This window comes from Manis pentadactyla, chromosome 10 (assembly GCF_030020395.1).
Source record: "Manis pentadactyla isolate mManPen7 chromosome 10, mManPen7.hap1, whole genome shotgun sequence".
Classification (NCBI taxonomy): Eukaryota; Metazoa; Chordata; class Mammalia; order Pholidota; family Manidae; genus Manis; species Manis pentadactyla.
This window is the reverse complement of record NC_080028.1, coordinates 29134226-29151021: the sequence shown is the minus strand read 5'-3', so window position 1 is coordinate 29151021 and position 16796 is coordinate 29134226. Positions and strand designations below refer to the sequence as shown.

General features: G+C 35.2%; 1 protein-coding gene across 13 annotated transcripts in view; it reads right to left on the bottom strand.

The window, feature by feature from the left end:
• ATP2B1 (ATPase plasma membrane Ca2+ transporting 1) overlaps positions 1–16796 on the bottom strand; it is a 126323-nt gene that overhangs the window by 3417 nt on the left and 106110 nt on the right. For 11 of the 13 annotated variants that reach the window (XM_036890086.2, XM_036890088.2, XM_057486520.1 and 8 more), the window contains 6 exons: positions 14116–14307; positions 13684–13897; positions 13029–13240; positions 9533–9640; positions 7422–7604; positions 6943–7029 (listed from right to left, as the gene is read on the bottom strand). In XM_036890086.2, the coding sequence (XP_036745981.1) occupies positions 6943–7029; positions 7422–7604; positions 9533–9640; positions 13029–13240; positions 13684–13897; positions 14116–14307 (996 nt within the window). Of the gene's footprint in view, positions 1–6877; positions 7030–7421; positions 7605–9532; positions 9641–13028; positions 13241–13683; positions 13898–14115; positions 14308–16796 lie in introns of all 13 variants that reach the window. The other 2 variants (XM_036890090.2, XM_036890089.2) reach the window with 2 other exon arrangements.

The window sequence follows — 16796 nt, the reverse complement described above, 5'->3', positions numbered from 1 at the left end:
TAGTAGGACACTACAGAACAACAAAACCACATAGTCTAAGAATTAAGAGGTATAGAATTCAAGGTAATACTGAGAAAATCTCATTGTCACTGGCTAAAAATTTAATAGCCATTTTATAGGATTCTTTCCCTAAGAAAACAAAAACAAACAAAAAACAAACATAATGAAAACTTAACCATACACAAGCTTTTGCTGATTTTTTTTTTAAAAAAAAGTAATTTCTAAAAACAGTTGGTATAAATTAAACGAAGTCAAGCACAGAGGGTTACTATTTTCCATGCTAGGGATTAGGGCGGCACCGACTATGAAAAAGCCAAGCAAATAGAAGCTGAATGCCACAATGAACTCACATCTACCCCACTACTTCCTTAATTAAAAAAATAAAAAAAAGACAAAACCCAAATAAATATCTATAAAATGCCATTAAACAGCTATAAATATTTGAGTATATGCCATTTGTCTATAAAGTATTAGTGTTTTTCTCTATAATAGATCAAAACTTAATTTATATACTATAGTTTACTGGAGAGAATAGATTTAAAACCCCTCTGGGATTCTTCTGTGAACAATTTCCCAAGGAGAAGACAAGGTTTTCTGGTACTTTTGTCTGTAAACACATAGCACAACAATTTGCCCTCCTTCTCAGAAGTCTGCTGTGTGGGTGAAAAGAGGTTATGGGTAAGTACGTCAAAAACATCACTGCACACATGGACATTAGGTTTCATGAACCCAGTGTCATGCAGATTTGGAAAAAAAAAAAGACAAAATCCAAATAGTTGAGAATTTACTCTTATCAGTTGAGAATTTACGTATATCAGTTCAAATATGTGTTTGCTTTTGCTTTGATTCTAATGAGTCCTGTTTAGTAGTAAGACATCATTTACTCATGTTAAGTGAAAAATGACACTGTTGTTCTAGGAAAAAAGATGTGGTCGCCAAAGCCACCTCATAAGACAATGATAACAAATGGACATTTGCATATATTTGTATTAAAATGCAACAGAGTTTATGCCCACTTTTTTTTTACTGTATATATTTAAGGTATACAATTTGATGATTTGATATATGTATATACTATGAAATAACCACTACAATCAAGCTACTTAACATGTCCCTCACCTCACACAGTTACTTACGTGTGTGTGTGGAGAACAGTTAGAGGAGCCTAGCTGCTCGGCAACTTTCAAGTGCACAGTACAGGACTGTTACCTACTGCCACACTGCTGTGCATCTCCAGAACACACTCATTGTGCATAAACTGAAACTGTGTACCCCTTCATCAACAACTTCCCATTTCTCCCTACAAGTAGCCCCTGGTAACTACCATTCTACTCTCTGCTTCTGTGAGGTTGACTATTTTAGATTCCCAATTTTGGGAATTCATCCAAAGGAACTGAAATCAGGATCTTGAGAAATGTCTGCACTCCTATGTTCCTTGCAGCATTATCTATAATAGCCAAGAAATGGACACAACCACTGATGGACAAATGGATAAAGAAAAAGTATATTCATACAATGGAATATTATTCAGCCTTAACAAAGCAGGGGCACTGCCATTGTATCAACATATGTCCAGTTCTGAACAAAACCTCATCGCTCCTCAGAGCTGTCTTCCCTGGCCTCCCAAGTCCTGTCTGTAGAGGCTGCTTTACTCCTCCTTCTTCACTTAGCCCTTTTCATAGAGAAAGAGTACAGCAGAGCTGAGTGGGAAGAGAGAAGTAAAGTGAGTGGGAATTTCAGCTCTGCCACTTACAGCTGAGTAACTGGGAAACAGACTTCCTCAATTATAAAAAAGGCAAATAATTTGCCATGGGTGGTTAGTTAGTACATGTATAGAATAACAGTGTTAGTTCACAAATATCAGTTAGGTATTCTCAAACCTTAATGTGCATATGAAGCAGCTGGGGATCTGGTTAAAATTCAGACTGATTCAGTAGGGGTCTGAGATCCTGCATTTCTAATAAGCTCCCAGGTGATGCTGAAGCGGCTGGTCCACAATCCACACTTTGAGCATCAAGCATCTACTCTATGTTGGAGTGTTAGTTTTATCATATGCAACTTTACAATTTTATTCATGTGTTTATACTTTAGTTTCTTCATCTGACAGACTATTAAGCAGCACATACCTTTTCAATTTCCTTTATTGTTCTTGTCCCCCCTTTACTAAGAAGTAATAGTGTTAAACATACGGTGTGTAAACAATGCTTATTAAATATACCATTATAATCATTCATTTAGTTCTTTTGTTATAAAATTTTACAATTCACATTTTATATACATGGACATTCAGCAACTATCCTGGTAGTTTATAATAACCTATATAGTTAAAAAAGCAAAATAATCACCTCCCCCTCAATAAAAGAAGTCTGCTGGTGTCTGTGGTCAGCAGACACTGAGGGGACACAAACTGGGAGGACCAGCTGGCTGGCCTGATGGACGATGAGAAATGTTCAAGACGACCCTAAAGTTGTGGCTCGCTTGACTTGGTTGCTGACAGGGCTGCTAACAGAGCTAGAGAAACAGTTTTCTGTTTCGTTTTGTTTTTTTGGCCAGTTTGGGTAGAGGGGAGTAGTCAAGAATTAAGGGGAAAATATATCAATTTTGGAACATGTTAAATTTCAGGAGCTGCAGAACATACAAGTGAAAATATCCAGAACTCACGAAAAAGGTATGAGCTTCAGTTAGAGATCTAGGAGATAGCAAAGCTCTAAGAGGGGCAGAGTATAAAGTAAGCAGTTGGGTGTAAGTGTGTACACACAATTATACACACAGACACACATCTGAGGCTGGTGGAATAAGGTAAGAATCCTTTTTACAAAAACTTTTCAATTTTGGTAAAATTTTTTTTTTATTTCTGAAATAAGTTATCTGAGAACATCAGAGCTTGAAAGGATTAGTTGAGATACTTTAACCACTTTATCAATGATGAAACTGAGCAACCCAGAGGATGGGTGGCTGATGCATCAAGTCACCCCTTATCAGTTCTGCACTCTCATTTCCAGGTTCTTTGGAAATCAACAAAAGAAGAGAACATATGGACATTAGTTCATAGGTTACTTCACTAGAATAAAGTACTTCCTAAGATTAAATGTAAGGCTGCCTTCCTTCCACTCCACTATTTCATCACACAATGATTGGGGTCAGTATCAGCAAGTGAAAGGACAGCTCAGAAATGCTCCAAGCAATACAGCTCTCAAGGAACAGTTCTCGTATTAGGTTCATACCATAAAACCTAGATTGAACCCATTTATTTTACTTTCTTATAAAGAACATAAATAAGAAAGTCCTCTCAATTGAAGGCATGACATTGGGCTTACACTTTCTCTGATCTCTATTACCTTCCAGATGTAAAAGTCTCCCAGTAAGTAGTACTTCTGAGTAATGAATCAGCACAACTGTTGTGCACACTTTAGGCAGCAGGAAAATAATAACAAAATGAATTCAGTTTAAGCAGAAACATTAAGAAATAACCCTAACAACCCATTCCTGACCATCTAAGCCTTACTGTTATTTTATTTTCTTTTAATACTCCCATTAGTATTTGAAATTTACTATGCAAAACATAATTATAACTTCTAAAATTATGAAAATTCAATAATCCCTACATTAAGAAAAACTTATGGAGTCAAGCCAACTGAGGAAAATATCAGAAGAAAACATTGCATTAAGTACATATGGTAAACAAACAAAAATTCAAAGTGATTATCATAAAGTAATTTTAAGAAACCGAAAAATGGTAAGGTAAATAGTACATTAAATTTGTTACAAATCAAAACAAAATCATTTTTCTAAATACAATCTATCTTTAATAGCAGAAAATAATATTATTGCCCAAAACCTGATGTGCAAGAACAGCTGTAAAACATGAGACGATTTAATACCATTTGATATGTCTTACCTTCTACACAGATTGGCTGTTTCTGAAATTTATATTCATCATTACTTTTACTATGTGCACACTAACTTAAAGCATTGCAGTGGTAAAGCAAAAGATATTGGCAACAAGAAAGTAAATTCTAGATTATTTTTTAAAGTTGGGTATTCGTAATATTGAATTTTCTGGAATAGGGGTTGGTAAATGCTTTCTGAAAAGGGCCAGACAATAGTTTAGGTTTTGTGAGCCATATAGTCTTTGATGCAACTACTCAACTCTGTCCCTATAGTGCAAAAACTATAACTGATAATACTTGAATGAACAAGCATGACTGTGTTCTAATAAAACTTTATTTTCAAAAACAGGTAACAGGCCAGATTTTGCCCACAGGCTATAGTCTGCCAACCCCTTACCAAGAAAACCCAATTTTCTCTAATTTCTCCTCTAGGAAGGCTTAACTATTGATTCAACAAAAGAACTTAATTTTTCTTTATCAAATGATTCATTCTAATCAGTCTTCACCATTAGTAAAGAATATTTTCTCTAGAGATTTTAAAAGATCTAAAAATGAGGTAAAAAAAGATGATCTTTCTAGAGGTGTTTCAAGTCTAGTATAAGACAAAGTTGAAATGGATAATTATTTCTTTCATTTAGCAAGATAAACACTCCAAATAAGAGTTAAGTCTGACATTCACTCTTTGATATTTCTAAGAGTATTCTATATTGGGGTAGGAACATAGTGAGGAAATTAAAGCTTTCATTAAATATATTAATACTACTAATCCATTCTATATATTGGTTGATGCTCTGTACCACCTAAGATGATGCTTCACCAGCAAGGTTGAAATAAATTTATGGTAACAGCAATATAATTACTGCAACTTTTAGTATATAATGATATCCTCGTGAACAAGACATGCATCAGCCCTCCATACTACCTTATGTTCCCATAACACAGAATATAGAATAAAAAAAAATAAACATTTCAAACCTTAATGAAGCAACAACTACAAACATTCCCCTGGCCACAGAGACACAGCAACTCAGAGGTTTCATTCAGAGTTGTACATCTAAAAAGTGCCTGGGGCAGGTGTGGGTGGCTTTGTCTTAAAATACAGTTTGTGATTGATTTTATGTTTAATATAATAAGGCCTGGAACACAATTATACAGAGAAATGCCATCCATATAGTGTAAGGTCATGTGACACCCTCCAAATGAAAAAAAGGTTAATTAGTAAATTTTTGCTGAAATAACAATGAATAGAATGCACTCCACCCATGAGACAAATATGTCTAAAAGGTTTACCATGAAGCTAAATTATGAGGGAACAATCAGACGAATTCAGAACAGAGGCCTGGATTCCTCAGAAAGGTCCATGCCATGAAAAATGTCATAAAAAGTCATAACACATACAGCTGAAGATCCTTTCTTAGATCCAGGATCATAAAAGCTATAAAGGACATTTTGGGGATACCTGGAGAAATCTAAATATGGACTGTGTACTAGATAAAATGGTACTGATGTTAAATTTCTTGGTGTGCAATACAGGATGATTATATAGGAGACTTCTTACTCTTAGGACATACATGCTTAAGTATGCAGAGATGAAATGTCATGGAATCTGCCAGTAGTGTTCCCAGGCATAATTTCATAATGCCAATACCATTTCACTGAGGTATGTAGAACCAGGGTAATTTTTAAAAGATTCCTATTTGTCCATGTATGTAAATTAAACATCCTGTCTAACATTACAGGGTCAGTTGTTACTTGAAGCGGTTGTTTGAAAAGAGCAGAACATCATGCTGCTTCTGCTTATTAGCCGTGCACAAGTCATTAAAGCTCCCTAGTCAGTGTTTGCACCTATAAAATGGGGATAGTTCCCGCTCTGCCTGTTTTACAACATGGGTAAAAATAACAAATACTTAAACAGTGAACAAATAGACAGTGAGTAAACTCAGTTTTCACACAGTGTTGTTTTCTCCCTCAATTCATCCTCTCTCCGGGTTCCCAAGGTTCCTTGAGTCCTTGGGAACTGGCTAATGACCAAAAGGAAAAGATAGGTCTCTGACCAAATACAAAATTAACCTTAGGTGTTTCAGCTGATTTCAGGGTGGGGGGTAAGGTTGGGTGTGTTTATATCTTTAGTGCTTCCAATATGCTGAGAGTCCAACATGAAATCAAGACCTTAGTTCATAGTAAGAATGATAATAGGTAATATGGTTTTGGGAAAGTTTGCCATTTACTAAAAACCTGAAAGAAAATTTGTTATTCTAGTCAATTAATGGAAATTATGATATGTAATTGTTCAATGAACCTTTCTTATCTAGTATGTAATTTTAAATTTATTTATACAAATGGGAAAAAATATAAATATCATAGAACTTTGAAGCTTAAACAGGGAACTTTTCTTAAAACAAAAAGCAAACCCCCCCAAAAAAATCCAAGGCAAGGCCACAAATCTAGGCTAAGAAGGTAAACAAACTGGCTATATACTGAAGACTCTTCTTCAGGGTACTAACTTAACTTTCCAAAATTAGTCCTGAACTGAACAAAATTAGAACTGAACAAGATGAAAGTCAAATGCTAAATTCATTTTAGCCTTAAAAACACAGTTTCTTAATTCTGTTAGACCAGTTTCAAAGCACATGCTTCTGGGAACCATGCAGTATGAACATGTTTAAAGGCATATACTCAAAAATTTATAGTAGTTTCACAAATTCTAAGCTACAATTTTATTCCCCGTATTAACTGTCAGAGTTAGCAGAGAGACAAGCTCACAGCTTTCATTTCTAATCTTTGGTTGCAACTGTTCCACCTGTGATCTAGCCCTCTAAGAAATAAAACAACAACGACAACACTTTGAGGTCTCAATCCACTTTACGAAAAGAAAGCTTTATGAAAAGCCTGAACAATGAATTTAAACATTAAGGAGAAAATGAGAAACGTTAGGTGTGTGAAGTAGGAAATGTTAATTTCATGCACTTAGGAACACACACTCACACCCCACAGTAGTAGAAGCAGTAGAAGAGGAAAACACTACATGTGTAGGGGTAGAAATATTTGTTACATCATGATGCTGGCTGGCGATGGAGGGTTGCCGCCTTAGAGCCCCCTGAATGGAACTTCCACTCTGGAAAGCATTCACTACATCCATCTGCAAGGAATCAGAGATTGTGACAGCTTGCTCAGCAAGAGAGAGAGAGAACATGAGAAAGGACCATTCCATCTATCAACATTTAAAAAGTAAAACAGAAAAAGGCACTTTTTAAAGAGCAGATAAATAGGCAAGTGTTGCATTTTGAGGTGAAGGTGGGGGAGAAAAGCTAGGAAAAAAGGAGCTTAGGGGCATATAGACACATTCTCTGATGATCAGTTAAAACTGTCACTCATTCCAGGCACCAGTATTATTTTTTCAAAAGAATACATTTTGTGGGTTGGGAAGGCTAGAAAAGAAATCAAGGAGCGCATTCAAACCTCCTCCCCAAGGTCCAAATGCCCTCGGCTCCCGCTCCCATCAGCTCTCCTACCTGTCTACCAGGCCCATACCTGTGTTTGGATTCTGTTCAGACCTCTAAACCACAGGATCTGGCCACGACGCAGCTCCCTTTCGGCATGATCAATCTCCTCCGCGTCCTCCGCTAGCTCCTCTTCGGGTATTTCTTCCTTTTGTGTTCCATGGCCCGCTTCTTTTAAGAATTTTAAACGGCTAGTTGGAATTGTTGAAATAAGCTACAACACAGGGGAAAGAACTTAGAAATAAATCACAATCTAGTACAATTAAACTGATCAATTGTAATAAAAAAGGCACGAGAAGTTGTAAGCTTAGCCAACTACCTTTACCAATGAAGCAATGAGATCTTATCCACCAGTTTCCTTTCTCACAACAAAAAATATTCTTCTCTTAGCTACACACAAAAGATTTAAGTTCAAAGAGTAAAAGGTTCTCCTGAGTGAAAATAAACCGATTCTATTTTCATGTTTTAATTAGGACAGTCAAGACAGCAAATTATACAACCATGCTTTGATACATATATGTATGTGTGTTGATATATATAATTATTGAAACTCATTACTTATATTTATTTCGAATAAAACAAAAATGGCCGGTGGTCTTACTGGATACAAAACAAGTTTGTATGTCATTAGTGCTGTAAAGAGTTCAATGAGAAAAACGTACAAAAATTCAAAAAATCTTCAAGGTTAAACTGAAAAATAGTTTTTTGTTTATTAAATGCACTTTTTAAAATAAAATGCAAGTATTTAAAACTGAATTAACACTGATTGCTAGTAACACCAAACAGTAACAGAGGCCTAGGAAACATGAAGGATACAAAAAAATAAAATAAAGTATCAATGAATAGGTATTAACTTTTAACTGTTAACAGCCATTCCTTAAGGAAGTTGGGCTTATGGGGGAAATAATCCTTCAGTCAGAATCAGAACTGCTTCGACAGCTTCTAATCCTACCTTTCAGAGGAAAAAAACAGGCTCAGAGACACAAGTGGCTTGTTCATGAATGACTAAGAACCTAAGTCTCCTGACCGCCAAGTTCAATGCTCTTTTTCCTGCGCCACACTTAAAATCAATAGACAATGTCAACCAAAGATAGATGCCTGTGAGTATGTGTGCTGTACTGCATTTTCTCTTCCTGAAATTAGCCAGGTTTTTGAGGACGTTCTGGGGTTCTGACTTGCCTATGAGGGAACATTATGAAACAACTAGAATGGTAATCAAAAAGGAAAGTAGAATGAGTATGGATCCTACTTAAAAGAAGATCTCTAGTAATGAGGTCTTCCATACAACTAAGAGAAACCTCAGAACCTAGAAACACAAGAGAAAGGTGAGGTAAAGGGCATATAAAGACTGAATTAAGTTTAAGTAAAACCTGTATGTTTGGTTTGACTGACTTGCAGAATGACAATAAATCAGCTCACACCAGTTACACACTACAGCATGTATTCACTGTTGTTTATGAAAATGTTAGTATAGACTATCAGTTTTATAGTAATGGTAATGGTTTCAAATGAAGAATGCACACTGTATTACCATTTACCTTAAAAAAAAAACAATGACATGCATTTGCAAGTCAGCTCCTATAGTAAAGATGAAACATGTCTCCTTTTTCAGACATTGTATATATACACTGTTAAAGCCAATCAACCCAAATAACTGAAAATGTAATTTTGTGGCCCAATTTCCCAGATACCACTATTTTTATGGAAACATTCTCTAAGTGAACTGAAACTCAAACCTTTTCCTATGCTACATTTTGGATTAAATTACATAACAAAATGATGAAAAGTCTAAATTACCTAAGATTTTTGTTTTTATAAAGACATTTATTCAGAAAACACAAAAAAGATACAGATATTAGCATCCTAACCAGTTATAAATGCATCATTTTAATAGCTGTTGTAAAAATTGTTCTAAAAGACAAGTTAAAAAAACTGCAAGAAATTTTAAGTGTTTGATTGTACAGGCATAATAAGTGACATAGAACTACCATATTAAAAAAAATATATCCCTGAATGTCGTTTCTTGACCAAGAATGATAATTACTTAGAATCAAGTAATAGAACTGATTAAAGAAAATGCATACTAGAAAGTAAAGGAAAAAAAGCACTTTAGGTTTGAACATAAAATGATGAGATTTTTACCTGGCCCCAGAGTAATGTTCCCATTCCTAGGAATATTGACCAGAGCCACTGTTCTATTGAAAGTTCTGAACAACTGAAAGGTTTTCCACCAAACTGCACAATTATTATCTGGAGGAATAATCAAGAGTAAATTTATTTAAATCTTTAACATTTTATACTTCATATACTTAAAAGATTACCCAAGTTTGTGTCCTTTAAAACTCAAGCTGAACAAGCATTATTCTGATGGTGACATTTATTATTAACTTTATAGCTGACAATAAGACAAATGAAGTGAAATCTCTGCTCCAAATTTTAAATGCATGTATATTTCATGTTTAAATCATGCTAACTAAAAATAAAAAGTTCTCATGATCAAGGAGATTACACTGTTTCCAACATAATCCTAAATAACTACATTCCCCTGTATTTAGTACAGTTCTTTGAAAGAAACAATTTCTTTCTCACAAAAGGATAGTATACTTTTGGGGAAAAGATCAAATTATGGAAAAGTGGACATAATATTCAGTCTTTTTTGTTTTCCTTCTAAGCAGTCATTCATTCCTAACTAAAACTTCTATGTGAGGACAAACATGAATGGACTACAAGAAGAAAAGCAACTTGCCAATATTTATGAACAATGTGCTAAGATGGCAGGCCCTCAGAAATTTATTTCTTATAAAGAGGGATAAATCCAATGATCCGCATGAATAAAATTCTTAATACAGTGCTTATGTTTCCCTCCTTATTTTAAAGGACCTAAAACAGTGTATGTGGGAATAAGAATTAAATAGTAATATTCACCCTTATGTAAGTTAGGCTTCTCTTTGATATGGCAGTTAGTAGCTGCCAAATATTGAAATTAAAGAGATTAATTCAGTGTTAACATTTTTAAACATTTTTACAAGTTACAGACTTTGTTCTTTGTAGCTGCACTTTATTCCCAATTCAAGTGGCATTTATTTGTCAATTTCACTGTCCTTTAAAGTCAAAGTCACTTGTACACTTATACAGATAAGATTCACAAATGGTTTTTTTAGGAGACCAAGCAGTCGATTATAACTGATTTAGAAATCTTGCTTGGATTTTAAAAGATATTTACAGAGATCGAAATTGGAATAATTTTCTTTTATAAATCAAGAAAATGATCATGAAAAAGAGCTTAACATGTATTTGTGTGCTTTCATTTTTTAAAAATCTAAAAAACTTATTTTTTTTTGTTTAGTGTAATGAGGGATGCGACAGGGATGCTGTGGAAACAACCAATGATTAATATGACTGGTTAATTTAGTTTCATTAGAATAATCTTTCATTTTAGGGTTGGAAGAAATAATATTAATTAGTTGTGGCATTTACTAAGAACAAGAGACTAAGTTTCCATACTATTTAACATAGATCTTATATCAACATGGTACTATGGAATTGTGTATTCAAGTACGTGAAACATTTCCTAAATATGTGTAGAGGGAACCCAGAACTGGGTATTGTTTTCTAAATGTAGGAGCAGCTGGATTAAACAGAGTTCAACAATTTCTTAATTGCAGGATATCCTAATTTCAGGTTGTTAATGAACAAACTGTCATTTGTCAAGGTCACAGAAACTACTAGGAGGTCACATTTTGACTTGACTCCAGGACTGAGTGATTCCTAAATTCATGCCCATAAGAACTATGGTATTTTGCTTTAAGAATCTCCAAGAATAGACACAATTTCCTAAACTGATCTGAGGACTTAAGAGCAGCTGAAGGACTGGAATTTAATGGAACACATTTAAAAAATGTTGGTTCTGTGTTAATTGCTACAAAGTAGAAGAGAAACTAAAAATTATTTACAAAGAGTTAAAAGGATTACTATATACTTCATGATCTGTCAAAAAAAAAAGTGTGGGGGAAATAGTAATAATCAGCTAGTAAATGAAAGAGACAGAAATCAAATTTAATACAATTTGTAAGGTTAAGAACTTCAGGTACCTCAGAGCTACAGTCAAGACTTTGACCAGGCTATCTTCAAAAACAAGTAAAATAAGACATGTAAATCCAGGGTTATGGTTTCCTACCCAGCTGACTGTCTATAGGTACAGTTCAGAGTGTGGATCCACGAGAAGAGAAGGAACATGCGCTGGAGTGCAAACCCACACACTGCCTGGGTTCCTCCTGCTGCTAAGCCAACAGGACCCCAGCAACAACACAAAACCTGCAGCTGGAATAGTGTGATTCACAAAGCTGTTGATTACATCCTGGCACATGCTCCTTATCTCATGGTAGAGTTCTAATAAACAGAGCAGTGGCTGATCCACAGACCACACTTTGAGTAATAAAGGCTTATTTATAAGGCATTGAAGAATGACATTTCACATTAATTGTTTTGGGTGTATCAACCTTTACATTTTTGCAACCCCTGTATATTGAAATTAGATAAAATGAAACCAATTCATAAGAAGTAAAAGCTAAAATTTTAGTGTGTCATAAGCAATAATTTTGAAAAAATCTGAATAAAATAATTCCAGAAGATACATGGCAAGTAAGCAATACTTCCCTTAAAGTTTATAGAAAATGAAAGTTAAAACTGAATCAATTTTGACAGAAATAATTATATCTAGGGTTTGGGATTTTGGTATCCACACTGCATGGGATATAGGCTGAATATACAAAATCCTTCAATCTTCATTTTGAAACAAGCACCATCCCTGTCTGAGTCCACTGTTGAAAAGCTATTTAATTTTATATCTTATAGTGTTTACTGATTTCCTGGATTGATTGCACACCAATCATTTACCTGTTTTTTATTCCAGATTGTACTATTAACAATCATTTGCCTAAAGGAATACCACAGACTCCAAGATGATATAAAAGCATAGGTATAACATATAACTAGTTACATAAAATCACCATATGCAAAGTGATCCTTACGGCTATTCTAGAGTGATCTCTACAAAAGTGGGAACATTTTTAGTCATTCTTATTCATTCTCAATCCCACTCTTCACAACCCATTTCCCCCTCCCTTTTCCGCTTTGTTCTGACAGTATTACAACACGAAAAAATGGCACATGCCAACAAGATGCAGCCATTTTGTAACTTATTATTTAATAATAAACTCAGCTGTAGAACTACAACTACAACTAGTATTAATCGCTAGAAGCAATTAAGTGATCACTCTAGCTAGACTAGAAAGTGGTAAACTGTAAGATTTACCTTAAATAATGTCAAAATTATAATAGTTTGGTAACAATGCTGTAGACAATCAGGATCAGACAGAATGTGAAGTACAACCACAGAACCAGTAGGGCAATTAAAACAGCATTAAGCTTAACATAATCTTCTCACATGTAGAATTTCAAGATACAGCAAATTTGCACTTGAGTTACAGTTAAAATAAGCTCTTTTTTTAGATGTCATTAAGGTAATACACAGCAGCCCCAACATAAGCAGCAATCAAGTAGCTTCTAGAACAAGCCTGTTTACTTAATATCTCCCAAATAATAATCCAATTTGAAATGATCTTTTCCAATTACCCACCTGTACCACAAAAGTGCCTAAAACAATTGTGCAGAAGATGGCATTATTAAAGATTCCTTCAAACACATTTCTTTCACCATGAATTTTCCGGGCATTTATTTCGTTGAAAAGTTGCATCAGCACAAAGGTATTAAAAACAATAGTATAATGTTCCGAAGGAGGTGCATGCAAAGGAGCATTTCTTCCACTATCAATATCAAAAAACTTTTCTCCTGAAAGAATGAAAAATCACTATCTTGTAATTATCATACAAAATAACATTTCAAAGAAATACACAATAAAATCTAGCCAGACCTTTATTTGATCTCGAATGATGGCACAGAAAGAGTTGGAAGGGACCTGGGATTATTTAGTACAATTCTTGTTTTAAAAATGAAGAAAATGAAATCCCCAAAACTGTGGTGACATCCTCAAGATCATGTATCTAAAGTCAGCAGTAGAGCCAGGAGGAGAGATAAGGACTCTTTCTACTTCCCCTCACTGTCACACTGCCTCCCCAACTTACTAAACATCCCCTGTTAAGGAGGAGAAATTAAATGGGGAGTCAGAAACAGAACAACTTATGTTTTTGAAAAATGTGTAACATTAAAACATCTGGGATGCTATTAGCTGGGAACAGAAACAACTGAAGCTTTATCAGGTAATGAAGTCTTACCAGCAAACAAGAGTGTAAATACTACTACAAGTTGATAGAATGCATGACCCAAAATATTCTTCATCATCGTGCGTGAGATGAGAGGCTTATTTCTACCATAAGGCTTCCGAAGCAAGAGAGACTCAGTGGGGGGTTCAGTTGCCAGAGCCAGGGAAGCGAGCGTGTCCATTATGAGGTTTACCCACAGCATCTGCACAGCCTTAAGCGGTGAATCCTAGAAAAGATAGGTTTCCTAATAGACATTCACAACTATTCAGGGACTCAGCAATTCCCAGGAAGCCTTTTGTACTTAAAGACTTAACATTTTTATATTAACTAACCAAAAATGGTAAGCTTCAGCTTGTTTAAATTTTCAAGTACTTTAAACAGGCATATTAGACATAGTTGTGCTTTAAAGTAAACAAGTTTTCAATGAACAAACTGTCAACCTACTTGAGTGATACAGGCGCCCGTGAAAGCAACAATCACTGCTACTACATTAACAGTAAGCTGGAACTGAAGGAATTTTGAGATGCTGTCATAGACATTTCGTCCCCACATCACTGCTTTAACAATGCTTGTAAAGTTGTCATCTGTGAGAATAATATCAGATGCTTCTTTAGCAACGTCAGTTCCAGCGATACCCTATTAAAAAAAATCTGTGAATTAGGCTAAATGTTTAAAGTATTCTTTCAAATATCTGAAAGGATAATATACAATAAACAAAAACTTATCAGTATACTTAATAATTGACTTAAACTTACTGTAAAAGGTAGTACAGTTGGTTTATGCTATTTCTCAGGAAGACTTGCTATCTTAATAGAAATCAAATATAAACAATGAGACATTGACAATAAAATTCAAATGGGGTTAAAAAAAAAAAGAGGAATAGACACACGCATTACCCAAATTCTTTCTAAAAGTCATACAAAAAGATATCATAAAAAACAAACTCACAAAAAAACAAAAGAGCAAGTGGGAAAGGATACTGCAAAAAAAAAAATCATCTTAAAAGGCTGGAAAGCAGATAACCAAATAAAAAGTAATTCAGCTGACCCTAGAGAGCTGAATTCTAAGCCAATGGAGGGGAAAACAGAAGTAGCCTTTTTTTGTACTAGAGAATTCTCCTATATAAGGCTCAGGACTTGGCAGTACCAAACAGCACTGGCAGTAGGGGTGAAGGTGTGAAGAAAAACAGGACGATAGCTGTAAAGTCTACTGAAGACACAGAGGTACTTAGGAGGTCCAAACTAAGGACAACAATGTCCATCGACAGTAGAATGTGATGGATTGATAAGTTGTGGATTAATAAAAGTAAGTGAACCACAGCTTCTTTTTATAACACAGATGAACAAGCGATGAACAAAGGAAGTTGGACTCAAGTATATAACATACGTTTCTTATGTACAAAGTTTAAAAACAGACAAAAGCCATCTTCAGAATACTGGTTATCCTTGCAGAGAGATAGGGTAGTAATTAGAAGGGACTGTGACCAAGGCATCTGGAGGATTAGCTAATATTCTCTTTCTTGCCTTGCACAGAACAGGTCTGTCCACGTGTGACAACCCATTCAGTTGTTTACTTATTACTTAGACTTTTCTGTGTGCATGTTATATATTAATAACAAAATTAAAAGGAAAGGCAGCTAGATCCTCAGACCCCTTCCCCAAGTCCATGCAACCAGGCAATTTTCCATACCGTCTGACCTGGTAGAAGACTGCCTGCTGATTTGCCAGAGAGGGAAGGTCTAGGCTGAAGGCTACCAAGCACTGCTGAGCAGAGGGGTGCTATTTTGAAAAAGATCAGCTGGTAACTGTTTAATGTTGAGACCACCACTCTTCCTTCTTGTTTCCCTGAATGCCAATATGCAGGATTGCCCTCAAGGCAGGAGATATGAAGATTGTTTTCTGGGAAATCTGATCATCCTTAAAGACCTAAAAATACTGCAAATTCAAGGTACCCTAAGGAGAGGAAATGGCCAAGCCAGATCACTTTATTGAGGAGCTCCCAGTTGAGAGCGAGCCCATACAGGCCAAAGGCTTTCCAGGTTTTCAGCTTCCCATCAGTAAATATGTAGAGACAACCAAGTATCACCCGACAGTGGAGGAAAGCACTAACCTGAAGGGCAAAGACTAAACCAAAAGGCAAATGGAGATGCAGATTCTATAGAGATAAAAGCTTACTTAAAAAAAAAACTAAATCCATAGAAAGGTAAAAGATACATCAATGAAAACAAGAAAATTCAGAGATCCAAAACAACTCTTGGAAATTAAATCTATGACCCCAGACATGAAAAACAACAGAAGTTGAGGAACTATCCCTGAAAATAGAGCAAGAAGACAAAAGTATGGTAAAGAGGAAAAAAGAGACAAGACAATAAGTCCAAGAAATCCAAAAACCAGGGGAGTATTCTACAAAGAAAGAGTGGAGAGGAAATAAGACTGGTATAAGACAATTACACAAAATTGAAGAAAGTGAGTTTTCATAGTAGAAAGTTTCTCTGAGATGAATCACCATGACATTTCACATTTCAGAGGACTGAAAAGAAAGACACACATATCTCCAGAAAGGGAAAAAAAAAAGTGAAGATGGAGAGGTTAGTCATAAACATTATAAAAAAGCTTAATTCTCATGAACGTGTTTTTTCAGGAAGCTTTTGAAGGAGACAGCTCTACTTACTATAGGAGGGAATAAACCAAAGGACGATGACATTGAATCCAGGATCCAACATAAGAGAGAAAGAAATAGAAGAATACTTAGATACGGAGAAAAACAAGACAGGTGTGTGGCATGCCGAGCAAACAGTCCAGTTTGGGACTATCAGAAGATTTGGGAGAGGTATTTCTAAGAAGGTAAGATTAGTAAAAGCACCAGATGTCTCTGATGAAATAAAGGAGAATGTAGTGATGAATTAGTGTTGGGCACACAGTAGAAAAACTAAGCAAAATAAATAAACAGACCAAATTTCAAACTGAAAAAATAAAACTAAAAAGAAAGTGAATGAAAAAGACAACTCACAGGGAATACAGAGTTGTGTGAAGAAGTAAGAGTAATTACAGTCGATCCACCTAGCTCAGTGTAGAAGAGCATTTTCAATCACAATAAAGGTCACAGATCGATCTATCCAAAATTAT